Source organism: Myotis yumanensis, unplaced genomic scaffold (genome assembly GCF_028538775.1).
Source record: "Myotis yumanensis isolate MYYU_CA2020_CCGP unplaced genomic scaffold, mMyoYum1.0.hap1 SCAF_16, whole genome shotgun sequence".
In the NCBI taxonomy this organism is placed as follows: Eukaryota; Metazoa; Chordata; class Mammalia; order Chiroptera; family Vespertilionidae; genus Myotis; species Myotis yumanensis.
Genome location: NW_027223767.1, coordinates 43577231 through 43603672, shown reverse-complemented (window position 1 = coordinate 43603672; position 26442 = coordinate 43577231). Strand labels below are relative to the sequence as shown.

The window sequence follows — 26442 nt, the reverse complement described above, 5'->3', positions numbered from 1 at the left end:
ACGGATGAGGGCAGAGGCGCAGAGTCTCGGCGCCCTGCCTCCCTGCAGGAGGGATGATGGGTCCGCTTCCAGCCAAGGCGGCTAGGAAGGCAGAGAGCATTCCTTCTCACTATTCGAGGCAGCCCCCCAAGTTACACGTCTACAGGGAAGACCTGGGCAAGATAAGCCTGCTCGGATGGCACCCGCCAGGGGCTTTGCTCGCAGCACCGCTTTCAAAGAGCGAGACCAACTCTGTCCACCCAAGGCGCTGGCTCGAGCGCAGGGTCCAGGGGTGCCCAGTGCTGCAGAGTGGAGACCCCGGAATCCACGTCCAGAGCTTCAGGTGACTCCGATGCCCACATCTGGGGGCCGTCCGTTAGAGGGTCGCCGCAGTAATCCCCGCTCTCAGAAGTCACGCAGCCCCAACTCCCGCTTGGTATCCAATGCCTCGTTTTACAAAGTTGCCTGGGAGCTCATGCCCCTCTCCCGAGGCGATGAAGGGCGAGGGACTAAATAAAAGGCTGGTGGCTCTTCACTCACCAGGAATGGGACTGAGTGGCCGAAGGGCAGGAGTCCCCTGCTATACACCACGCGACTCTGGATGGAGGTGTAATTTTCACGCTATTTACAGTGCTTTTCAAGGGCCTCACCCTGAGGACTTGTGATTGGCTTTAGGGCAGATCTATCACTCATCCTCTGGGTTAGAGGTGGGTGGAAGGTCAACCACGACCAATACAAAACCACTCCTCAAGATAAGCCCCGCCCCATCTAGCTTCCTGTTGCTGTCCATCAACCACCCTGTGGGAGGAACTTTGCTTCCCTCCAGTTGGCTGGCGAACATGTCGCTTACTCTTGAGTAGATTTCCGGTTGGTGCCTCCTACCGTCCATCAGTTACATTTCACATGCCTATTGGCCAAACCAACGTCGCTCTAGATACCTGTCTTTGATTGGTTAGTAGTGCTGTCGGTCCCCAATGCACAACACTCTCATTGGTGAACAGTGCCGTCGCTCGGGCGGTGGCGGGCTCCGGGATTGGCGGGTGCTGGGCGGGCGGTGTCAGGCTCTCGGTGGCGGCGGAGGCGGCGGAGGCCAGGGAGGAAGATGTCGTAATGAGCGGTGGGTCTTGGCCGCTGCCGGCGGGGTCTTCCTAGCCCCCAAGGGTCGGGAAGACGGGCAGAGGCCGCAGGGAGGGGGAACCGGGGCCGGGGGTTGCCCCCTGGGGCCGGGCCTGGCGCCGGGGCCCGGCTCCGGGAGGGGCGGGGGAGGGAGGATTCCCGCCCGGAGGAGGAGCGGGGCTGGCCAGCCGGGCGGAGGCACCCGGAAGGGGGCGTTCGACTCCCCGCCTCCTCGGAGCCCGCTGGGCGGGAGGGCAGCGCTTCCGGGGGCTGGCAGGACGAGCGGGCACCTGGGGCCGACCGATCACCCCTCCGCCTGGTCGCCCCCCAGCCCCCCCCCAGCGCTGTCGGGCCCGGGGCTATGGCTTGGGCCTGCTCCGAGGAGGCGACCGACCGCCCTCGCGGTTGCCCTGTGCCGGGAAGACCCTCCTGCACTCGAAGTCTAGGTGCCCATTCAGGGCTCGCCCGAGTGCAGAGAGGGGCAAGGAAGGGATGCTTGCAATCCAGATGGCGCCAAGCACATGCACACCGCTGGGTCTATAAGCCAGCGTGGTTGCCAGTGTGTCCCCATGGAGAGAGGGTGTCGGGACACCAGGGCACTCCCTAGGCAGAGGACCCCTCGCCTCGGACTGCGATTAGGCAGAACCTTGCCATGTGTTCCTTCCTTGGGATCCTTGAGCCTCCAGCTACGTATCTTCAGAAACGGAGAGACGTTTAAGAACTTGTTGGCGGAGCCAGCCCGGACCTGCCGAACCCCAGAGGCCGGGCACAAACCTAGGGAATGAATGCCCGAGAGAAATAAAGCAGAAGGGGCGTTTCTTCTCTCCCGCCGCACCCCCGTCCCCGTGAATGGCCTGTGTTCCGGGGGGCTTTATAGTTTTAGTTGAAACGGAACTGTGTTTTCTCTGGGCAGTTGAGAAACCTGTCCTCACTGCATTCACTGGCTTTGATTCCCAGATACTGTCGTGTTTAATCGTAACTTGATCCGGAGGGACTCGGTCTGGCTTTCCTCGGTGCACATGTTCCCAAACTTTGTTTCTTCTTCTGAGGCTGACTTCCTGGCTCACTGATGTGTTGTTTCCTAGCAAAGGGGAAGGAAGAGCCAGTAGGTCTGCTTCGAGCAGTGAATTGGTTCCTGGTCGTCCTCCGTGTCACCGACTGCATGGCAGAGGGAGGGGGGATGACTTTTAAGGGACACTGGCGTGGACTGTCTAAAACTTACGTGCTGTCCCCCCACAAGGCGTTCAGTGTGGCAGCGGAGGGCTAAATGTTGAGTTGGTATGTGGGGTAAGGTTTTTTTGGGCTGGAAAGTTTAGGGTTGTTAGCCAACTCACGGAGAGACGGAAAGGAGTGAATGATGGTGGAGTCCACACCGTAGGAGTGATTTCGAGTAATGACCCAACGAAACCTGTTGTCTGCAGTAATTAATGTAACTGCAGGGACTTTTTAAATTCCGGTGTCTGCCCTGGCCGGTTTGGCTCAGTGGATAGAGCGTCAGCCTACGGACTGAAGGGTCTCAGGTTCGATTCCGGTCAAGGGCATGTACCTTGGTTGCGGGCACATCCCCAGTGGGGAGTGTGCAGGAGACAGCTGATCCATGTTTCTCATCGATGTTTCTGACTCTCTCTCCCTCTCTCTTCCTCTCTGTTAAAAAAAAAATCAATAAATTCCTGTGTCTGGTGAAGGGGCTCATCTGTCATACAACCTATCAATTGGGCTGATGATGTCAGTGTGCCAGTAGCTTCTAACAGGCATTAATTCCTGTTGGAAATGGATTCTCATTGGGCCAATTGGTAAGATTTCTAATTCTGGTTTTTCCACTTGGTTGGACAGAGGCTTAACCTCTTCATTGAACAGCAGCAACAACAGGAAAAAGAAAGCTCTTCTGGCATATGAACCCCCTGAGCTAGGCTGTTAAAGACACATTCTCTCTGCTAAGGAGGCCCAGGTTGAGGTAGTTCATAGTCATATCCTGACTACCCAGCAGGGAGGCAGGGTGTGACTTCACTGTTGACAGCACCGAGATGAGATTGTACTGACGTGTGGGCCTCTGGGGGTCTGCCAGAGGAGAGAAGAGGCTGTAAGAAGATTTTAGCAAATGTCTGGGTAGTTCCTTTTGGTGTCTTGGCCTTGCACTTCCTAGTTCTGTTGATTGGTAGCAGTCTTTTGGAGAAGCTGCAGGGCCCCTAACCGGTCCTGTGCCATAGGCATGTAACAACTCTTAAGCTTGCCTTAAGCAAGTATTGCCCAACTAGGGCCCTGTGAAGACATTCTAAGCCAGTGGTTCTCAACCTTCTGGCCCTTTAAATACAGTTCCTCATGTTGTGGCCCAACCATAAAGCTATTTTTGTTGCTACTTCATAACTGTCATGTTGCTGCTGTTATGAATCGTCATGTAAATATCTGATATGCAGGATGGTCTTAGGCGACCCCTGTGAAAGGGTCGTTCGACCGCCAAAGGGGTCGCGACCCACAGGTTGAGAACCGCTGTTCTAAGCTGTTGCAGCCAACTAATACACCCTGATATTGACTTGGGTTCAGCAATTTTCTAGACATTGCTCACCCCCATTTCTATGATGGAAATGTATGATTTTCTTCTAAGACTTATCTTCACGCCTCTGTTCTCTGTATACACACAAATTAGATGCCTCACTTCCAAAGATTGAAACACTGAGGGATTATTTTAGAGGGCGTGGGCAGTGGCCACAGAAGAGAGGATGCAGAGAAACACTGCTTTAAAGGGTGTAGAGTATTAGAAAGTTTGGAGGTATGGTTGTGTGAATACTTGTGAGTTCACTAGTAAACAATTCCATGGTCCAGTCTGAAGCCTTGTGGACTGCAGACTTGGAGTAACCTCTATTTAAGGCCCCGATACTTGCTTAGGAGTTGACTGGATGATAGTGTCCCTTTGGGATTTGTGAACTTCTTCTCGACAAGTTTGAAACCAGGAACACTTGGTCTACAAGCTGGACCCAACCAGCACAAGCTGGGCGGAAGACTGGACCTCCTTATGGAATGTATCTGTTGACGTTTTTGCTTGTTTGGTTTTTTTTGCTTTGCTTTAGTTTTGGATCCACATGCAACTCCTTGTGTGACTTCTAGACCTGTTGAAGGAGGGGGAAATGCTTTCTCTTCATTTCTTCCTTCATCTTCATAGAGCCAGTGCTTAGATCTTTATATTTCTGAAACACATTTGAAAGTCTCTCTCTTAAGTTCTTCCTAAATTATCAGTAGATTTCTTTTTGGCTGGAAGCATTTTCGTTGGAGACCTCAGGGTAGGGAGGTCTCACTTTTCTGTTATCTATTGGAAGGAAGGTAAAAACATGGGGCATTACCAATTCAAGGGCATTGCCAGCCTAAGGAGGAAAGGGATTAGCGATTGCCCTTGGGGAGATGCTCCCAGGTTGTACTGTTGGATTTGTTCCAGTTGACGGGATTCCAACGTGGAAACCGATTTTCCTACGGCTGAAAAGAGAGTCCAGGAGCAAGCTGGAGTCCAGGAGCAGGCTCAGAGTCAGCACTCGGCCGGGGTGGCGGGGGAGGCTGCCCACTGCGTGTCCAGGAAGCGCTCTTTTCAGATGCGCTGAGGCCCCCGCGGCCCAGGGAATTACTATACTTCTCCTCACGCCGGGGCCTGGCCGGCGTGCTCTGCTCAGGAGCGAGGGAGTGTGAAGGGGCCGAGTGCCCAGTTAGACGTTGCTGTTTGCCTCCTGTGCGGAGCTCTGAGGGCTGTTTGTGTCACAGGAAGAGCAGGCTTACAGACCCAGCTGTTGGAATCCTTCCTTTGGACATCTCATTCCTTAGCTACAATTTGTTTCGACATCAGAGCTGCATGCCGTGCCGAGCCAGAAGCCCCGGAACATCACAAAGCAGAGGTTCAGCTGGGGTAACTCTTGTTTTTGATGCTGAGGGCCCTGCGATGCCAGTTTGTCCCGAGCCTGTTAGGTGGCCTTTTTCATCTCGGCCACGGGGTGAAAGTGGCTCAGGGAGCAGTAGGCCCGGGCCTGCACATTTCCAGATGCCCTCTTTCTAGAGCTTCCTCGTCTCCCTCTCCTTTGGGACTTGGTGGAACGACAAAGCAGCCTCTTTAGAGAGTGTGAATAGGGAATAAGAGACAGCAGGCAGGACTATGTGATTGGAAGTGGAATATTTCTGCTCCTGGTCATTGTCTAATTGGAAGTCTCAGATTAGTCTGAAAACAGACCAAATCATTTCCCAGCCTTCAAAAAAGTAATTGGTAAGCCAGCCCTCCCTTCCCAGGGGAAATGAAGTCACCACTCATTTCAGAAGCCGATCCTAGCCCAGGAGTGACTCAAATGTGCCCCCCCACCCCACCCTCCCAAACATACCCTATATGTTAACTGAAAGAAGCATTGAAATGTAGTGTGGTGATGATGACGTGTGTGCTTTGCTCCTGTCCAGGAGCAGGAATGCACTGTGCACTTAGCCTGTGTGAGGTGACTGGTGGGGTTGAGAGTTCCATCTGGCACTGGATCAGCTAAGCTAACCTAGTGAGCAGATCCCAGCTGAGTCAAAGGATATGCAAATCTGCAGGTTTTCTCTTTTGGTTCTTAAGCTCCATATAGGCTCTCCCACTCTGCAGCCTCTAGGGTTCATGCATTCATCCACTCAACAAATATATATATTAAGCACCTACTATGTGCCCGGTACAGAGGTATATCAATGGGTGAGGCAGAGAGAAGTCCATGCCTTTAGGAATATTACATCTTAGTGGGAGACAATAAATAACTAATACAGGGGTCCTCAAACTACGGCCCGCGGGCCACATGCAAATACAAATATTGTATTTGTTCCCGGTTTGTTTTTTTACTTCAAAATAAGATATGTGCAGTGTGCATAGGAATTTGTTCATAGTTTTTTTTTTAAACTATAGTCCGGCCCTCCAATGGTCTGAGGGACAGTGAACTGGCCCCCTGTTTAAAAAGTTTGAGGATCCCTGAACTAATAGATGTTAGGCAAGGAGAAGTGCTAAGGAGAAAAATAGAGGACAGGAAGAATGTGTGTATGGGGGGGGGGGGGTATAATTTTATAGGGCAGTTTCGGAAGGCCTCTATGGGAAATGACATTTGCGTAAAACTGAAAGAGTGGAGAGCCTGAGCCATACTCAATCTGGGGTGAGAGACAGAGGGTGAGAACGCAAGCAGAGAGAACAGCAAGTGCAAAGGCCCTGCCTGAGAGGGCCTTATCTGGCTCGTTCAGGAACCATAGGGAGGCCCTCGCGGCTGACGTAGTGAGGGAGAATGATGGGGCGAAGTCAGGTCACAGGAGACAAGCCCTGGGTGTCACTGTGGGGACTCTGGCTCTTCATTTGAATGGGAGATGGAATGCTACTGGAGGGCTCTGAGCAGAGAACTGACGTCATGCTTTAAGTTTGATGGGTCTCACTGGACGCATGTTGAGAAAAGACTAACAGGGACAAGGTCAGAAGCCCCGCCAGGAAGAAGGCTTTCACAGTTACACAGGCGAGAGATGATGGGGACTTGAACCTGGGTGGTAACAAGAGGTGGTGGGGAAAGCAATCAGATTCTGAATATATTTTGAAGGTAGAGCCAAAAGTTTGCTGACTCCAATGCAGAGTGTGGAACCAAAGAAGGATCCAGGATGACTCCCACGGCTTTCGGGCTGAGCAGCTGGAGGGATGGAGTGTCATTCACCGCAGTGCGGAAGTTTGACAGGCTCAGAATGAGATATCAGTAGCCCTGTTTGGGCTAGAGATGCTTACTAATACATCCAAGTGGAGACTTCAGTAGGCAGTCAGATATACAAACCTGACAATATAAATTTGGGAGTCCTCATTATTGATTTTTTAAAACTATGAGACTAGATGAAATCACCCAGGAAATATGTGAAAACTGAAGAAAAATGGGTCTGGAGACTGAGTCCTGGGGCAGCTCAACCACTTGGAATTTGGGGGGAGGGGCGGACCCAGTAAAGGAGTCTGACAAGGGGTAGTCAGAGAGGTAGGAGGCTAACCTGGCAAGTATGTCTTGGAGTCCAGTGAAGAAGGTGTTTCAAGGAGGACGAGGGGTCAGCTGCCAGATCAGCGCAGAAGATGAGGTCTGAGAGTTAGCCATTAGGCTTAGTAAGGTGGAGGCCACTGGTGGTGTGAGCAGTGTTTGTGGTGTGGATGGGGCAGGCACAACATGGTTGGAACAGGTTTAAGAAAGACTGGCTGGGAAGAAATTAGGGACAGTAAATACAAGTGACTCTTGCAAGGAATTTTTCTGGAAAAAAGAAATAATAGATTTAGCTAATAAAGGGAATTTTAACTTCTTTTTTTAAAAAATATAATTTTATTGATTTTAGAGAATAAGGGAGAGGGATAGAGGAATAGAGAATCATTGATTGGCAGAGAATCATTGATTGGCAGCCTTCTGCGTGCCCCAACTGAGTATGGAGCCCGCAACCCGGGCATATGCCCTGCCCTGGAATCTGAACCGTGACCTCCTAGTTCTTAGGTTGACGTTCAATCATTGAGCCAAGCCGGTCAACTTCCTGATGAAATTGTGGACACACATCAGGGTCATGGGCTGCGGATGGGATCAAAGTTAGGAGTAGGGAAGACTGGATGGCTTGGTAAAGTGTCTGGGTGGAGACAAGATCTCCATTCCGATCCAGCTACAACTGAAGTATGTGCCCTTGACCTGGAATGGAACCTGCGAGCCTTTGGTCCCAGGGCCCACACTATCCACTGAGCCCAAACGGCCAGGGCTCCATTCTTTATATCCCTTTCTCCTTTGGCCTGTGGCATTAGCAAGGCATCCTCCAGAGTTGTTCATATTTAATGAAAGTCAAAAAAATTTCTTTTACTGTTAAAGAGCTCTTTTATATGGTTATTGTGATTGCTGGAGATTAGCTTCTGGGAAGTATTCTGTGCAATTTGGAGTCATTCACAAGCTGATTCTCTGACTTAGCCCATTTGTCAACTCCCTTTGAGGTCCGATGTTGTTCTCTAAACCCAGCCTGGTGTGCTTTTCCCTCACCAGCTCTGAATTCTTCCAGGCAAGGCCACTGGGAAAGACTAGGCTTAGAAACTGTTTTGTTGGCTTTAGGCCAGCTGAGCTGACCAAAATAGACAGCAGAAGGACTGTTTGTGCGAGTGAAATTCCTCCAGGGGAAATACCATAGCAGGAGGCCAAGAAAGCAATCGCTGGGATGGTAGGAACCTGAGGCAAAAAAAAAAAAAAAAAGCTGAGTACCCACAAGATCTGGCTATGGAATTTGAGTCAAGTTCTCTCTCAGAGGAGAAAGAGCTTCATGAAGCCTACTGTTGTAGTATTTCTTTGGTCCCCTTTTCTCTCTCATTCCCTGCGTCTCAAGTGAAAGACCAGTGGAACAGCCCCTAGTCCGATGGCCAGAGCTTTGGGATCTCTCGGGCCTTTTCCTGTTATGCCATGGAAAGACCCCCCAGGACAGAAACACACTCCCTCCTGTGTGGGGGGAAGTGCTGTGAAGGGTGCCCTGGTGCCTGTACCCCGGCACATAACAGGAGCATTTACCCCACATTGTGGGGTGAGAGGGAGAGGAAAGTTTCCCCCCAGTAAGTTATAAAGGACCTCGGAAGGAGGACTGGAGATCAACAAATGGAAGAGAGCATGCTTGGGCTCCAAGTGAGAGAGGGCATTTCTGTAGGTCCAAAAATGGAGAAAAGGGTGGGCCGTCAGGAGGGAAGGGCAGGAGATAAGTAGGAGAGGTAGCGGGGAAGGAGGGGCAGGTGGTTTTGACCTCTATAAGCTTATCATGAGATCAACTGGAAGTTCTTGCAGGATTTTATAAGGGGAGAGGCTGGATGGAATTTGCATTTTAAAATGATTCTGACCAGATTATGGAAGCCGGAGAAGAGGGGCAAGACCAGAGCTGGGGAGCTATTTTGAAGGCTTTGGGCAGTATTTCAGGCTGAGCCACAGTGGTTAATGCTAGGATAATGGCGATGGAGGTGAGGAGCAATGAGTAGACTGTGGAGAGCTTTATATTTAGGAGGTGGAATCAGGAGGGCTTGATTGGTGGCAATGGGGATGATGCTCAGATATCATTGTGATTGGAAATACCAGGAGAGAGGCTGGTTTAACCAGGCATATTTAGGAGGTAGAATCAGGAGGGCTTGATTGGTTGGCAACGGGGATGATGCTCAGATGTCATTGTGATTGGAAATAACAGGAGAGAGGCTGGTTTAACCAGACATTCACTCAGCCTGCAGCACTGAAGGGTCCCTGGGCTGTGGACTGGACTTAGTGTATCTGTTCAGCAAACAGACCTGGCCCACCTGGGAAGCCCTCCCGTCTCAGGGGTCCTGGAAGGCCTCTGTGAGGAAATGACATGCCTGTTACATAGTGGTCTCTCAGTAAATTTTGCTGAAAAAAAACAACAACAGGCTGAGACCTGAAGGATGAGTAGGTCTTAGCTAGTAAGAGAAGAAAGAGCTCTAAGCAAGGAAAGGGCAGTGGAGAGATGAAGGATCTTCAAGGATCTGGAAGAAGGCCCCTGGTGCCAGGGGATGAGAAAGCTGGAGAGAGAGTGGGCAGAGGTGACAGCTCAGTGTGGGAGGTTCTGTGGGCAGTCCAAGCGACAGGCCCACAGAGGGCTGGGTGTACCCGTCTGCACTGGGCTGAGAGACCTGGGCCACACAAGACCTGGGAGTTGTCAGCCTATAGGTGCTTGAAGCCAAGTCAGAGGGGACAGAGGTGGAAATGAATAATCTATCTCAGCGGTTCTCAACCTGTGGGTCGGGACCCCTTTGGCAGTCGAACGACCCTTTCACAGGGGTCGCCTAAGACCATCCTGCATATCAGATATTTACATTGTGATTCATAACAGTAGCAACATTACAGTTATTAAATAGCAACGAAAATAATTTTATGGTTGGGTCACAACATGAGGAACTGTATTTAAAGGGCCAGAAGGTTGAGAACCACTGATCTATCTGTATATCAAGAGCTGGGATACTCGGGATGCTTTTCTGCTGGTCTTAGAATTAAACTGGCTTCCAGTATAGAGAAAGGAAAGACAGGAGTCCCGTCAGACACTGGACGGCTTGCCGGATGACCTTGGAAGTTTTCCTTGAAACCTGAGAGCTACTCCTGCCTGTATAGTAAATCCCTGTAAAGTTTCACCAGCCGAGGTGAAATCTCCATTCCGAAAGTCTTAGCCAACCTGAATGATAGAACTCTGAAAGAAATGACACCTTCTTTTTCAAGAGTTTGCAGTAATCCCACTTACCAATGTTGCTAAATGTAGGGTTCAGTGACTGGATGTAAACTGCTGTTAAAAGCCAGTGGTCCATCCCCGGCCCGTGTGGCTCGGTTGGAGCATTGTCCTGCACATCGTAGGGTTTCGGGTTCAGTCACTGTTGAGGGTGTGTACAGGAAAGCAACTGGTCGATGTTTCTCTCCTCTCACATTGATGTTTCTCTCTCTCCCTCCCTCCCCCTTCCCCTCTCTCTAAGAAGATCAATAAGCATGTTCTCGAGTGAGGATAAAAGAAAAGCAAACGGTACAATTAAAATGGTGGATGTGGTATAGAACAGTAGGAGTCCTTTTGCAGTCTTCATACAACTATTTAGCCTTGCTTTGAATAATACGAAGGAAAGCACAATTTATGTCCAAATTACACATTTTAAATATAAAGTTCCAAATTAATGTGATTCTAAAGTACTTTGATCAGAGTCTTGTAGTTACTGTCTGCGCCATTTCTTAACCACTTCTCATTTCCAGACACCAACGGGAAATGCTTCTCTTCTCCCTTTTATGGTTAATCTCAGGGTATAATTCTGCAATGGCGGGGAGCGAGATCCTCTCTGTTTTGGTTGCCCAGGGGCCACAAAACTCTGAGTGATCCTAGGAGAGATACAAACATTGGCTTGCAATCTAGAGGAGTATTTCAAGAGCCAGCTGGGGAGGAAAATGAAACCAAATTGAAATGGTGCAACGTGGAGCGCCAGCAGTCTGCAGCTTGCTTCAGTAGTTTCTGCTGTGGCTTCCTAACTGAAGGCTCACTCAGAGCCCCGCCAGGTCTCCAAACAGTTGGAGTCCAGGGTAGTAATGACTGCAGCGGGAGACAGGGAGATGGGAAAGGCAGGTGAGTAAGAAGCTCTAGGCCAGTTTTCATTTTGTTTGCACTCTGTCCTGTTCTGATGTGCTTCCGTTTCATAACAGACGATGTCTCAGGGAGAGTCATTCACCAAGTTTAGCGAAGTGAACCTGAGCCCAGGCAGCCTCCTGGGAAAGCCTCTGCTTTCCCTTTCCAGCCCTGCCAGCAGCGAACTCTTCTTGTGTTTTTATCAGTAACGTGGTCTGAGAATTGTAAACATCTAAAAGGCAATTCAGTCCAACTTCCCACCCCATCTAGACATCCTGACTCCAACAGACACTTACTCTGCCTCAGGCTAAATGGTTCCAGAGAAGGGAGAACATTACTTCAAAAGGCAACTTATTCCATCTTTTGAAAGTTTCCCTCTTAATCTGAAATCTGCCTTCTTGAAATTTCCATCCTGAAATCTTGGTTGCACCCTTTGAACCCAGGATGGAATATAATACCCTGGTAGAAACTGCTGCTCGGGCACCCTGGTCACAACCATTGCTGCTGCTCTCTGAACCAGCTCCTACTGCAAAGCCCCCTTTCAAAATGTCCCTCAGAATGAAACCTGCCACTCAGATGTAGCCCAAGTGTGCAGAACACACTAGGACTATTATTTTTCTTCTTCTGTGATTGAACTTTGGGAAATGCAGTGCAAGATTGCAGTAGCTTTTTTGGCAACCGCATCGAGATTCTGTTGGCGCCTGTTTAGCTTTGAGTTAAAACCACTGCAGCTTTTTCACATGAGGCTCACGATTAAGCTCTGTCTTCCTGTCCTATATACATGTTACTTTTTAAAAAGTCTTAAGAATTTATTCAACTTTAAAGTTTAAACCACCAGTTATTGGTTACCCACTACATGATTAATGCTTTTCATATCAATTGTTGATGCCTCCTGGAATCCCATGAGGATGACTACCTATGTTTTATAGAGGGTGCTGATGACTAGCACAGTACAAATTCTCACTTAAGTCTGGAGCCTTCTGCACATACCATTTTTTTTTTTTTTGCACATACCATTTTTTAAAGAGCTCTTTGAACCCTAATACTGACACCCATTGTGTTTGCAATCCTTCTCAGTCTTGTGACATCTGCAAATTGAACGTGCCTACTAAGTCGTTGGACAGTTTCCCAAGTTGGGAGGTGGTTAGACTACTTAAAGCAGCAATTTCCAGTCTCTGTGGCACAAAAGCAATTTAGTGAGTCACAGTCGGCATCTCTATATATAAAAGCCTAATATGCAAATTGTCCCCTCGGGAGTTCTACCAGGAGACCAACTGCTCACTATGACATGTGCTGACCACCAGGGGTGGCGCAGAACGAAGGGAGGCCCCAGCTGGTAGCCAGAAGGAAGGCCCTGATAGCTGGCCAGGCCTAGGGACCCTACCTGTGCACGAATTTCATGCACCAGGCCTCTAGTTTAAAAATAAAAGCCTAGGCCCTGCTAGCATGGGTTCAGTGGTTGAGCATGGACCTATGAACCAGAAGGTCATGGGTTTGATTCCTGGTCAGGGTACATGCCTGGATTGCAGGCTTGATCCCCAGTAGAGGGTGTGCAGGAGGCAGCTGATCAGTGATTCTCCTGCTCTCTCCTTCTCCTTTCCTCTCTCTCTAAAATCAATAAAAACATTGATGTCTCTCTCTTTTTCCCTTCCTCTCTAAAAATCAATTCTTTTTTATTTTAAATTTTTTATTGATTTTAGGGGAGAGAGAGAGATATAGAAACATCAGTGATAAGAGAGAATCATTGATTGGCTGCCTACTGCACACCCCCCACTGGGGATCGAGCCCACAACCCGGGCATGTGCCCCTGACTGGAATCAAACCCAGGACCCTTCATTCTGCAGGCCAGTGCTCTATCCACTGAGCAAAACCAGCCAGGGCTCTAAAAACCAATTTTTAAAAATAGTTTAAAATTACGAAATAGAGTAGGAAAATATCAAAGTCCATCACATGTAGTAAGGGCATATTTTGTTTCTGGAAACTTTATATATATATATATGTTGATTTCAGAGAGGAAGGGGGAGAGAGAGAGATAGAAACATCAATGATGAGAGAATGAGCCAAACTGGCTAGGCCATCTGGAAACTCTTATTACATGAGCACGGGACAAGGAAGTGTGTGGGTGTATGTGTGAGTGTGTGTGCACTGGATCTTGATGTAAATTGTTTTTATAGCTGTGGTTCATGGTCTGAATAGTTTGAACGCTGCTGTAGAGAAAAGATGTTTTGAGTCAACTTAGATTGTTTTCATTATAATGCTACAACTTAATTATGTACTCACATAAATCTGTGTATCAGCTCACTGATCTAGCTCCTATAAAATTAATTAAATAACTACCCAAAAGCCAGTAAAATTCAAACCGACGACAACATTCTGGGAGGACGACATTAGTGTGAACCTGAATCGCTGTTGTCAGCATAAGCACGGCACAGACTTGACATCATGGCCTCCGTGGGTTCCTTCCGCACGCCCACCCTGCAGTGTCTAGTGAGGAGACACAATCCTCCCAGCTTCTGAAGAGCTGTCATCCCTCACGTTGCACAAATGTATCGAATGAGTTAAATGCAGAATTAAGTTGTCTTAATTAGCCCACGCCGTTAGAATAGTACCACTTGGCACTGGTGCAGTTGTAAATACACACCTCGGCCCTGAAATGTGCAAAAATAAGCAACAATCACCCAGCGACCTACAGTATTTGTTCCTTTTTAAAAGATGATCTTCACAGTGAAGACAAGAACAAAACATTCTGGTAGAGAGAGCTGGAGCCTCTGAGGAGAAGCCTGCAGACCCTGGTCCTGGGCCCCATCCCTAGTGTGAGGCACCCTGGTTGACCTCGCAGCAGCCAGCTAGACAGCATGGATCTCAACACTTAGATGGAGGCACGTTCAACTTAGCCCCCGAAATAGATTATTATCCTGCCTGCAGTGCCTTCCCTTCTTATCAGAATATTACAAAAATTTCATCCAGGTGCCTTGTTGAAAGAAAATGTGCAGCGTATACCATTCTGACGTATTCAGCCAAAACCCCACAAAACAGGTTTGTTCAGGATGCAGCCGTGTGCTTACTCCTATGATTACTGTCCTGCTCCCTTACCTCAGTAATTGTAGTGCTGGTCAATCATTCATTCTAGGGTTTTGACAAGGATCAGAGTCTAATATTTCCAGATCTCCCTCTACTCTGGGTTTTGCCCGGAGCTGCCCTCTGGCTCCTCACTCGTTTTACTCCTGTGCTACAGTCTCTCCTCCTCTGGAGTGCTGCTTGTGTGGCCTTAGAGCCTGGGAACCATTTAAGGCATTGGTGTGCCTTCTTACTAGTCCATCACCTGTCCTGATTCAGTCCCCCATTCACCTTTTCTTTACCTTTTCCCATTTAAGAATCTTCCTCCCAGCCCTAGCTGGTGTGGCTCAGTGGATAGAGCGTCAGCCTGCGGACTGAAGGGTCCCGGGTTTGATTCTGGTCAAGGGCACATACCAGGTTGCAGGCTCAATCCCCAGTAGGGGGCGTGCAGGAGGCAGCTGATCAATGATTCCCTCATCATTGATGTTTCTATCTTTCTCTCCCTCTCCCTTCCTCTTTGAAATCAATAAAAATATATTTTAAAAAAACAACAACCCTTCTCCCATAGAGAGAAGCCAGAGGCCAGCGAAAATTGAATTGTTCCACTTTCTCCCGAACCTCTCCTCTCCTCAATAGATGCCCAGCAGGGGCTCAATGCCTAAGCCATTTTGCCTTTTTGAGCCTCTGAAGTAATTAATACCCTTCTTGTTTCTGTACTTCCCGAAATCGACTTTCGAAGGGTCTGGGATACAAGTTAGACTCTGCCCAGTGTCCTTTTTTCTTCAGTGATGTGTGAACTGTAAGATAGCTTAGATTCTTCCCCCCAGTTCTCATGATTTCCATTTTACCTATCTTATATTTATCTTAGATGAGACTTAATTCAGAGCAGAGATTCCTTTAATTACTTCCTCAATGTTCTTTATCTTCCTTTATTTTAAAAAGAGTACAATAGAATACATTTATTGTGAGAAAATGACAAAATACAGAGAAAAACAAGGAGAAAAATTCTCTTAGTCAAGCAAAATCCAACTACTAGGCGATAATGGTTTTTAACATTTTAGCAATTTAAGACTTTCTCCTGCTATATTCACATATTGAAATACATATACATTTAAACAAAAATAGAATTTACTCTATCTTCATTCTCATCATATTCAGTGATTAGCTTCCTAGTCTTAGTGATACCTATTGGGCCAACCAGGTGATGCCTAGTATGGGGCCATCCCTGTTGTCTTACATTGAAGTGTAAATTCACATAAAGCACTTCTCCATATGCTGTAGATCAATACCTGGGCCGTCGGGCCTTTGTGGTGAAGGCTGAGCATAAAGCACCCAGGACTTGGGCATGGAGTAGATGTGTCCTCCTTGTCAGGGATCCTGACTGAGCCAAGCTTCTCTTCCAGGCTGGCGTGGCGTCTGGCCACAGCAGCATTGAGCAGAAAACCTGGGTCAGAGCTGGGGGAGGGGGCTTCCCCACCCACCTTGCAGGGGTTCTGACCTCGGGAGAGTCAGCAGTGCCCCACAAAGAGGGCTCCATAGGTTCACGGTGCAGTTACGGAAGCTGCTCCTGGTATAATCTCAGCATCTTCGTGTTATCTCAGGCTTTATGTTGGCTGGAGGGGACAGTCCAGGGAAGGCAGGACCAGCTGTCCTCACAGCCGTGGATGGCTGAGTCTGAGGAGAGGAGAAGGGCACCTGCTGAAAAGATGCAGGTTGCTCAGCTTGAGTGGGTCAGTGTGGGGAAAGCTCTGAGAGAAGCGGCAGCAAAGAGACAAAACGGAAATACCAGGCAAGTGGGTTTGGGTTCTTCGGGGTCATTTTGTGCATTACTTTCTTTTCTTCCAGCAGATCCACACACCAGCATGGCTGCCACTGCTGCTGTCAGTCCCAGTGACTACCTGCAGCCCGCTGCCGCCAGCACCCAGGTGAGTGGGCTCTGAGGGTGGGGGGCCGCATCAGCCTGGAAGGACTCCTGAAGCTGCCATTCAGCCAGACTGAGCACTCACTGTAAACACCCCAGGGCAGGAGACCAGGGGGAGTTCAGTTATCTACTGTTTCTGAACTAAGAAACCATGGCCATTAACCTAAGGTGCCACAGTTGGGTCAGGGGGAAAAGCAGGATTCAACTCAAGGTCTCTTCCACTAGACTCCACTGACCATAGAAGGAAAATAGAGACTGTGTCCCCACAGCCCAGAGACTCCCTTGTAGCCTCAAAAGAGCAGCCTTCCCTGGTCGGTGAAGTCATGTCCCTAGAAAACACTTGACCAGAGGGTTTACTCCTCTTGCTCCTCCCTTTTCCTTTCCCTCTCTCCCTTCCTCAGTTGAGGAATCAGGGATCCCTTAATCCCTGTGGTGAGCCAACGGAACTCCATGTACGAGCTCAGGGTGGTTCTGTGCCCTGTTAGAAACGAGGCCAGTGGGGAGTAAGTGGCCAGCTCATGCTGTCAGCTCACCCTGTCCTGGGTGCTTCTGGGGCACACTCCCTCCTGAGAAAGACATTTCCCACCCTTTCTCCCTCATTACTCAAGTGGAGGCTGGTGCACATCATTCGTGCACTGGGGGAGGGAGGGGTCCCTCAGCCCAGCCTGCACCCTCTCGCAGTCCGGGACCCCTTGGGGGATATCTTTTAAGCTGGCAGTCGGGTATCCCCTGAGGGGTCCAGAGGTGGGAGAGAGGCTTCGGCCATCGCCACTGCACTCCCAGCCGTGAGCCCGGCTTCTGGCTGAGCGGTTCTGCCGCTGGGGGAGTGCACTGACTACCAGAGGGCAGCTCCTGCGTTGAGCGTCTGCCCCCTGGTGGTCAGTGCGTCATCGGGACGGGTCGTACTGCTGTTGGGCTGATTTGCATATTAGGGTTTTAGTATATAGGATGGAGAGACCAGCAGGGAAAACAGGACCGCTGCGGGGGGAGGGTGCTGGCACCCTGCCTGCCACGGGAGTGGGGAGGAACCTGCCAAGAGGAGAGGCTCAAAACAGGCAGAGGGTGGCTGGGCTACAGGCCCTCACGTCTCACTCCTTTTCTCCTCTGGGTTTTTTGCAGGATTCCCAGCCATCTCCCTTAGCCCTGCTTGCTGCAACATGTAGCAAAATTGGGCCTCCAGCTGTGGAGGCTGCTGTGACGCCGCCTGCTCCCCCACAGCCCACACCACGGAAACTGGTCCCTATCAAACCTGCCCCTCTCCCTCTCAGCCCCGGCAAGAATAGCTTTGGAATCTTGTCCTCCAAAGGAAACATACTTCAGATTCAAGGGTCACAACTGAGCACATCCTATCCTGGGGGTCAGCTGGTGTTCGCCATCCAGAATCCCACTGTGATTAACAAAGGAACCCGAGCAAATGCCAACATCCAGTACCAGGCAGTCTCTCAGATTCAGGCGAGCAGTGGCCAGACCATCCAAGTACAGCCCAATCTCGCCAACCAAATCCAGATCATCCCTGGCACCAACCAAGCCATCATCACCCCCTCACCATCCGGTCACAAGCCTGTCCCCATCAAGCCAGCCCCTGCCCAGAAGTCAAATACAACTACCACCCCCGTGCAGAGCGGGGCCAATGTGGTGAAGCTGACGGGTGGGGGTGGCAACGTGACACTTACTCTGCCTGTCAACAACCTTGTGAACACCAGCGACACCGGGGCCTCCACTCAGCTCCTCACGGAGAGTCCCCCCATCCCGCTGTCCAAGACGAGTAAGAAAGCCCGGAAGAAGAGTCTTCCTGCCGCCCAGCCCTCGGTGGCCGTGGCTGAGCAGGTGGAGACGGTGCTGATCGAGACCACAGCGGACAACATCATCCAGGCAGGAAACAACCTGCTCATTGTTCAGAGCCCTGGCGGGGGCCAGCCAGCTGTGGTCCAGCAGGTCCAGGTGGTGCCCCCCAAGGCTGAGCAGCAGCAGGTGGTGCAGATCCCCCAGCAGGCCCTGAGAGTGGTGCAGGCGGCATCTGCCACCCTCCCCACTGTCCCCCAGAAGCCCTCCCAGAACTTTCAGATCCAGGCGGCCGAGCCAACGCCTACTCAGGTACCACGCACACCCTCTGCACCTGCCTTCCTCTCCTTAGCACTAACTGGCTAGCGCTCCACTCAGCTTGCCTTTGAAGATGCTGCTGATGCATTTCCCGAGTTGATCTGAATGTGCAGAGTCAGTATCGTTTGGGGTGGGCAGTAAATGCGGGAACCAGACTCTCCTGGGACACTGACTTTTTCTCTCTGGTCCCTCCCAGGTCTACTTCCGTACGCCTTCTGGTGAGGTGCAGACGGTCCTTCTCCAGGACAGCTCCCCAGCAACAGCCGCACCCACCTCTGCCACCACCTGTAGCAGTCCTGCACCCCGTGCTCCCCATCCGAGCGGGACCAGCAAAAAACACTCAGCCGCAATTCTCCGGAAAGAGCGTCCCCTGCCAAAGATCGCCCCCGCCGGGAGCATCATCAGCCTGAATGCAGCCCAGCTGGCGGCGGCGGCCCAGGCCATGCAGACCATCAACATCAATGGTGTCCAAGTCCAGGGCGTGCCTGTCACCATCACCAACGCCGGCGGTGAGGGAAGACCCCTGGGCTGGGGCGTGGGTAGTGCCTGCACATCCCTCACATCGGACTGTGCGCCAGCCCCGTGCTTCCCAGGAACAGGAGTGAGGAGAATACCAGACACTTGTCTCATCCTTTCCCGCTTAAAAGCGTGTCCACTCGGTCCTTAGCCCTGCGAGATAGTGTAAGATGCTATTGGCCCCAACTTACAGCTGAAGACCTTGAATATGGTGGAGAGAATAAGATATACTAGGAGAAAACTCCAGCTTACACCAAATGCAAATTCGTTTGGTACAGACCAAAGACAGATACATCTTCAAGGGAGGCCCTGGGTAAAGAAACTTGAAGGAAGACTTCCAGAATGAGGAAAGCCTTGAGTTAACGTTGGAAGGAAAGGAAGGAGCCTTTGGCAGTGGGAATGGCTTGTGCTTCACTTCTGCTGAGTGGGAATATTTGGTAATATTTACAGTATGAAAGCAGCGTCACAAATCAGCAAAGGAATATTGTAGCTACCTAAAAACGGTTCCTTGCCTCGCCTTCTTTAGCCAGGTGAAGGCCTTTACAGGGTAGTGGCACTTGAACACCAGCAATAGGTCAGCAGCACTCCCCTGCATTGAAAGGCTTTATGCAAGTCCTAGAGGACTTGGTTTTTTTCCCAAAGCCCTCAGAACTGTCTTCTTTATTTTTTTAAATATGTTTTTATTGATTTCAGAGAGAGGGAGAGAGGGATAGAAACATCAGTGATGAGAGACAATCATTGATTGGCTGCCTTTTACACGCCCCCTACTGGGATCATGCCTGCAACCCTCTCCCCACCCCCCACCCCTGGCATGTGCCCTGACCAGGAATCACACCTAACCTCCTGGTTTATGGGTCAGTGCTCAACCACTGAGCCACACCAACCTGGCTCTTACTCTTATTAACAGAAATCCCTGGAGACTTTCCTGAGAGCAGGTATCTCACAAGGGCCTAAGGCTGGAGGAAATTCTGGAAGAAACGCCCCTCAAGACAAGACCCTTCCCAATTGAAACACATGAAAGTACATTTGGCTGGTGTGGTGTGGTGGTTCAGCACATTGATGCTGATGTCGACTGCCTGGGTTCAGACCCGAGTCCTACCACTTATTAGCTGTGTGACCTTGATATGTTATTGGGCCTCAGTTTCTTCAACTGTGAAAGGAGGATAATATATCTGTTTCATAGGACTGTGAAGGTTGAAGGCGTATCTGGCATATAACAGGCTCTCAAAAGCATTAGCTGTTCTGGTTATCCTTATCATGTGCAGAAGGGAAGGAGGGTGTCAGGCTCCCGGCTCTGTCCCTTCAGGCTTCCTCACCCCAACCATGCCCTACCACTCCCCACAGGGCAGCAGCAGCTGACGGTGCAGAATGTTTCTGGGAACAACCTGACCATCAGTGGGCTGAGCCCCACCCAGATCCAGCTGCAGATGGAGCAGGCCCTGTCTGGAGAGGCCCAGCCCGGGGAGAAGCGGCGCCGCATGGCCTGCACATGTCCCAACTGCAAGGATGGGGACAAGAGGTAACGGGAGCCAGCCTGGCAGCCTGGCATGTGCCTGTTCTCCAAGCGCCTTCCTGGGACACAGATGGGGGGGGGGGGGGGCAAGGTAGCGACTCCACACCACCCTGCCTCCTCACCTCCTCTGTGCTCTCTGACCTGCCCCACATCCTCTCTCCATCCCATCCTGCCCCATCTTCTCTTCCTTCCTCACTACCTTTCCCTTCTCCTCCCTCCCGCTCGCCATTCCCAGGTCTGGAGAGCAGGGCAAGAAGAAGCACGTGTGCCATATCCCCGACTGTGGCAAGACTTTCCGGAAGACATCCTTGCTGCGGGCCCACGTGCGCCTGCACACCGGCGAGCGGCCCTTTGTCTGCAACTGGTTCTTCTGTGGGAAGAGGTTCACACGAAGTGATGAACTCCAGCGGCACGCTCGCACCCACACAGGTCTGTTCCCTCCCCCAGTGGGTCCTCCCCACACCACTCCCCGCACCCCCACCCCATGGCCCCCAGTGGCATCCAGATTCCTGGCCCTGCCGAGGAACTGCCACCGAGCAGGAGCTACAGACTGTCTTCTCGGCTCCAAGCCGATCCAGGAAATGCTTTCCAGCCATTGCTTTATCACGGTGTTTCCCGAAGCATCGTGCAGCCTTGATGACTTCTTCCATAGCTGCAGTTATTTATGTGACAAGCACCGGCGTCGCATGCCAGGCACTGTACTGCGCACTTTACAGCTGACTAATTCAATCCTCAGAACAACTCTATGGGGAGGGTGCTTCGATCATGCCCATTTTACTGAGGCATGGAGAGGTGGCTCGGTCTCGGCTAGTGGAGCTGAGTTCAGGCGCAGGCCCCCTGGATCCCAAATCCACACTCTTCCCCCCCCCCCCCCCCCATTTGAAATATAATCATATCGATGAAACTATACATTTCTACATTAAAGACAAGTTATAGAATAATCCCAAGTAATGTTGATAGGAGCTACAACTTTAGCCCAATCTATTATTTTTTTTAAATATATTTTTATTGATTTCAGACAGGAAGGGAGAGGGGGAGAGAGAAACATCAATGATGAGAGAGAATCATTGATTGGCTGCCTCTTGCATGCCCCCCACTGGGGATCGAGCCCACAACCAAATAGAACCAGGGACCCTGAGTCCACGGGCCGACGCTCTATCCACTGAGCCAAGCCAGCTAGGGCTAGCCCATCTATTATTTCTCTCCTTTTTTTTTTTTAATGTTTTTATTGATTTGAGAAAGAGCGGGAGAGAGATAGAAACATCAATGAGAGAGAAACATCATCAGTTGACTGTCTCCTGCATGTCCCCTACTGGGGATCAAGCCTGCAACCCAGGCATGTGCCCCAACCAGGAATCAAACCATTGACCTCTTGGTTCCTGGGTTGACACTCAACCACTGAGCCACACCAGCTGGGCTAGCCCATCTATTTCAATTACAGGTATTATGATTTCAGATTTTCAAGGATGCAACAGCACTACATTGAGCTATTACTACCAAGTCCACACTCTTAATTGCTATCCCATACTGCCTTTCCTATTATTATTTCCTGAACGATTGTTCTGAAATCGTTTCACTATTTTCACTCATTTATGGGTCCAATCACTATTACTATTATTTTGTTGTTGTTATTGTTAATCCTCACCTGAGGACATTTTTTTCCATTAGTTTTTAGAAAGAGTGGAAGGGAGAAGGAGACAGAAACATTGATGTGAGAGAGACACATCGATTGGTTGCCTCCTGCATGCACCCCGACCAGGGCCAGAGAACTTGCAATCAATATACATGCCCTTGACCGGAATCGAACCCGGGACCCTTCAGTCTGCAGGCCAACGCTCTACCTACTGAGCCAAACCGGCTAGGGCGCAATCACTATTGTTTCTGACATCACAAGCTTGATGTCACGTGTGCCTCTCCTCTTGGGGGGCTGGGCTAGTCTGTGAATGAGCTCTGTGAGTGATGGCCATCTCCTCTTCCCAGGGGACAAACGCTTTGAGTGTGCCCAGTGTCAGAAGCGCTTCATGAGGAGTGATCACCTCACCAAACATTACAAGACGCACCTGGTCACGAAGAACTTGTAAGGCCCACTGAGGCGGGAAGCCCGAAGATGCAACCCCCCTGGTGGAAAGGAGGCCCCGGCGGTCCTGGGCCTGCCCTCAGCCCCTCCCTCCTGTTTTGCAACTGTCCTCACAGGAAGGGGTTCTGCTGCCCCACACTGGCCTCCGCTGAAGCCCTTGGCTCTGCCCTGGCCCTTGCCTCTCACCAGCCCGGGGACACTGGCTCTGCCCAATGAGACGTTCTAAACCAGGACGAGTGGGAACCTTTATTTCCAAAGGAAAAACATGAATTTCACTCCATCGAGGAGCAAAGTGAGTCCTCCCCTCCCCCCTCAACACTGCGAGAGTCGCATCATCGTGCCATGCCCCGCTCTCCTGCACCTCCCTGGCCCCGGGCCCTGCCCCCAGGGCACCACCGGCACCCACCTCCTGCCAGGCTCAAGAGGCCACCTCCACTCCACATGCCCCGCCCTGCCACAACTCTTCTCCAGCACATTCCAACTTTCTATTTAAAAATGAAACTACCACGGACTCCCTGATCCCCCTTTTTCTATGGAGAACGTTGCCTTATACTCTATTTCAGATAATGAACACTGTGTATTGTGTGTGCTTTAAAGTTTTATTTAATTGCTCCCTTCCTCCTATACTTGTTACTCACCTCCCCCATGCCTGCTTTCAGTTTAGGGTTTTGGGGGGCAGTGATGAGCATATGGGTTTTTTTTCTCACTAGTAGTTCTCTTTTCTAAATGACACAGCATTTCAATTTGAATCTGGATTCAGATAAAAACTTCACATCCTGAACCTTTCCGCTCTCCCTTCATCTCACCTACCCCTGCCGGCCCAAGCTCTAGTTCTGTACAGTGTATATTGTATAATAGACAATTGTGTCTACTACATGTTTAAAAACATATTGCTTGTTATTTTTGAGGCTTTTAAATTAATAAACAAAATACAGCTTTATTTTTAGTTGTAACTGCTTGAGGTATGTTTTATGATTGACAGATTTGTTATCCTTTATTAACGATGTACTTTGTTGTTCAGCATTGGGCTGACAAAAATTTTTTCTTGCTAATAAATTTAGTTGCCTGAGGCAAAATCCACAACTTGGCAGTGCAGCTTCCTTTGTCTTTGACCTCATAGAGCTTGGAGAGGGGACTGAGGGGAGGGAACCCTGGTCTCAGTGGTCCACCTAGGACCAAGGCAGGACCTTCCTCTCCTGGCCTGAAAAGGGTCGCGGCCACATAGACCTCATGGCATGGGCACCAGCCCCCAGAGCACCTGGGTGAGGCCTCCAGGGGGACAGGCCTAGCATAGGTGTTCCTGCTTTGTTCTTCTATAGCCAGTTTTGCCCAGATCAAAGCAGGCACACTGTTCAGACTCAAGTCACAGCAATGTCTCCCTTACCAGCAAGCTACTTCTTCCACTCAACTCTCCAACGCCCAGACACAGGTCTTGCTCCCACTTGGGAGAGATCGCCAAAGGGGCCTGGCTCTGTCATTTCCAGAGGCTCAAGAGTCTGGAGAAAACGAAATTCCCTAAGGACCCAGAGCCCTTCCCAGGGTGAAGCCAGGCCTGGAGCCATCTCTATCCAAGAGAGGACCCTGGCCACAGATTCTGCTTTTCCCCTACCCCTCACCCCAGCACCAGGGGCAGCGAGCTGTTTTGTTTTTACCAAGTGTTGCAGATTCACATCTTGGTGGGGATTTGCAGGGGAAGCGGAGAGGTATGAAGGAGGTCAGGGTTGTGATGTTACGGAGATTTTGGTTGGAGTACACGGGTGGGATGCTGAGAGCAACTGGGCTGAAGGGAGAGAGTTATTCTCAAGCAGATAAAGAACAGCATGTGCTCTCCTTACACGGACGGTGCCTTTTTACTCACCTTGAAGGGTGCACCCAGGGTCACTGTTCCGTGCAGGAGCGCCAAGGCTCCTTTGGAGCTATCCACTCCCTTACTCTTTCCTTTGTCACCAGCGGCTGCATTTGCAAGCAAACAGCTCTTCCTTAACGCCAGCCCACCCTCACCCACTTCCGCTGGAGAAATAAAAGGGAGCCGGATCTCAGACGGATCACAGGTTCTCTGTCTCCATCACTTCCTCGTGATCAGGCAGGAAGCCCCGTCCTACCCACACCTAAGTCCTTGGAGTGATACCAGACCAACTCCGACACAGAAGCCTCTTAATGAGCCCATCAGCCCGGCATCTCATCGCTTCACTGGCAGGTGGAAGACGGGGGCGTATTTCTCCCTTCCTCTCGCGTGGATAGTGCGACTGAGAACAAATGCCTCGCTGAGTTCTGAATTAGGACTGGTGGACAGAAGGGGAATATTAACAAACTGGCCTCTTCCTCCCACGTTCCCCATTGCCTGTGCTATCAGGCACAGGAGTCATCCTTTCCTGAGAACTGATTCCAAGTCATCTGCTTCCAGTGCGGAAACTGACCGACCCCTGGGGAGCCTTTGGAAATGAGGGTGCCAGCCCCGAGGGCAGAACTGAGTGCCGACACTCGGGATTCCCCTCCTCCACGAGGCAGGTTCCAAAGTTACGCCTGGCCGTCTCTGCCTCCCGCGGGATGCCCGAGTTAGGAAGCGGGCAAGAGAAAGTATTCTGCCTAGCCCAGGAAATGGCATGAGGGCAGATTGGAGATACCTGGTGGCAAATTAACCCTCATCTGCTGCAGCCCATCCATTAATTTACTTGTGAGTTGCAGGGGGTGGTGGACTGTTGTCCAGGCTAGAGCCACCCCCAGGACACCTGATGGGCAGGCTAAAAATGGAAATGTGGGGGCAGTCTATCCCCAGCAGCTTGGGAGTGCGGGGCCATGCCGCCCACATTCCATCCTCAGGGTCATCTGTACCAAAGCCCCCCTCGCTGCCCCATCTTGTCTGCTCAGTGATGCTCAACACAGCAGCAGCTCTTTGATTCCAGATCCTAGAATTATAAACCAGAAAGAAAAGAGGGCTGGGGAAGTTGCCCCCATACTGAAGGCAAATCCAGGCAGATTGCCCTTAAAAAAAAAATCAAACCAGCAAATAGAACTCAGGCTTCCTTCAAACTACTCAGTCCATTTCTTCAATCACCTTTTGGGGGCTCACTGAGGCCCTACATGAGTATGATGATGGGAGCCACCCGCAGCATCTCAGGTCCCTGGACCCATCAGGGGCTCCTGGCTCAAGGACGTGGCTGAGGCCTACGTGGGAACCTAACGCACCCTCTCAGGACCGAGATCTCTTGTAACCTGACGAAGGCCTGTGGGGCTGGGATAAAGCCACTAAAGGAACTACAGGAATCTCAGGACAGGTGGCAGCTGGGTTTCCTAGTGAGGGGGTCCTCGGGGAGGAGAAGAGGCAGGAAGTGGATCAGGGAAGGTGGAATAAAGAACAGGGATGCGGGTGAAAAGAAAGCAAACTAGTGGGAAACGGCAGGGAACCGGGGCTGGAGAAGAGAGTCAAATACCTACCAACACTCAGGATCTCTCCATGAAACTAAGAATCGCCAGGTCACATCCGTGGGCCGGCCTGGGAGCCTGCTGTCCGGCCTCCTACCTGTGGCCCACACGCTAATGACAACGCAGCCAGGGCCACAAAGGAGACTGGTGCCCTGAGACCTCACTCAGCCTTGGAAAGCTTAACATCCCTCCAGCCAACAAGGACACTTGGCCAGGCTCCCACCGGGTGCAAAAAAAGAAAAAGAAAAGAAAAAAGAACACACAAAACCACACACACACAAAAACAACCCAAGCCCTACTCACAATGCCTAGCACTGGCTACAGAGAGGCTTAACAAAACAGTTTATGCATAAACATGACAGATTAGCATTTCCTGGCTGGCATGCCGAGAAGGAGCCAGAGAAAGTAAGTGACACAGTCCAGCCCATTAAGGAGCTCCTAATGGGGAACACGTATGAAAACCATAGGATGCATCTGCAAAGTGACCCATGAGCACATGCAAGAATCATGTGAGGCATCAACCCCATAACCACAGGACACTCAGGTAAGTCAGTCTCCTCTGCATCTCTCCTCTGGGTCCCCTGATAACCATACTTGGGACTCAGGCATCTGCTGGCAGAACACCAAGCACCCACCCTTCTGTGT

The 26442-nt window shown here is 50.6% G+C and overlaps 1 protein-coding gene across 3 annotated transcripts; it reads left to right on the top strand.

Annotated features, from left to right (window-relative positions):
• The first annotated feature begins 1041 nt into the window (after positions 1–1041).
• On the top strand, positions 1042–23320 carry SP2 (Sp2 transcription factor). Of its 3 annotated transcripts, none has more exons than XM_070394987.1 (8): positions 1042–1096; positions 16096–16172; positions 17288–18262; positions 18465–18777; positions 20129–20303; positions 20533–20726; positions 22278–22374; positions 22491–23320. In XM_070394987.1, the coding sequence occupies exons 1-8, from the start codon at positions 1090–1092 to the stop codon at positions 22588–22590; spliced, it is 1938 nt and encodes a 645-aa protein (XP_070251088.1). In that variant the 5' UTR covers positions 1042–1089; the 3' UTR covers positions 22591–23320. The 3 variants fall into 3 exon arrangements, with proteins under 3 accessions (XP_070251088.1, XP_070251087.1, XP_070251089.1); XM_070394986.1 differs by having other exon boundaries at positions 1060–1096; positions 16093–16172; XM_070394988.1 differs by having other exon boundaries at positions 1060–1096; positions 16093–16172; positions 22278–22583.
• Positions 23321–26442: the final 3122 nt, after the last annotated feature.

Bases quoted from the DNA above. Each gene is read 5' to 3' on its own strand.
- SP2 (XM_070394986.1), top strand. The intron at 18,263-18,464 runs GTACCACGCACA...GGTCCCTCCCAG, and splicing joins CCGAGCCAACGCCTACTCAG to GTCTACTTCCGTACGCCTTC. The intron at 20,727-22,277 runs GTCTGTTCCCTC...TCCTCTTCCCAG, and splicing joins GCACGCTCGCACCCACACAG to GGGACAAACGCTTTGAGTGT.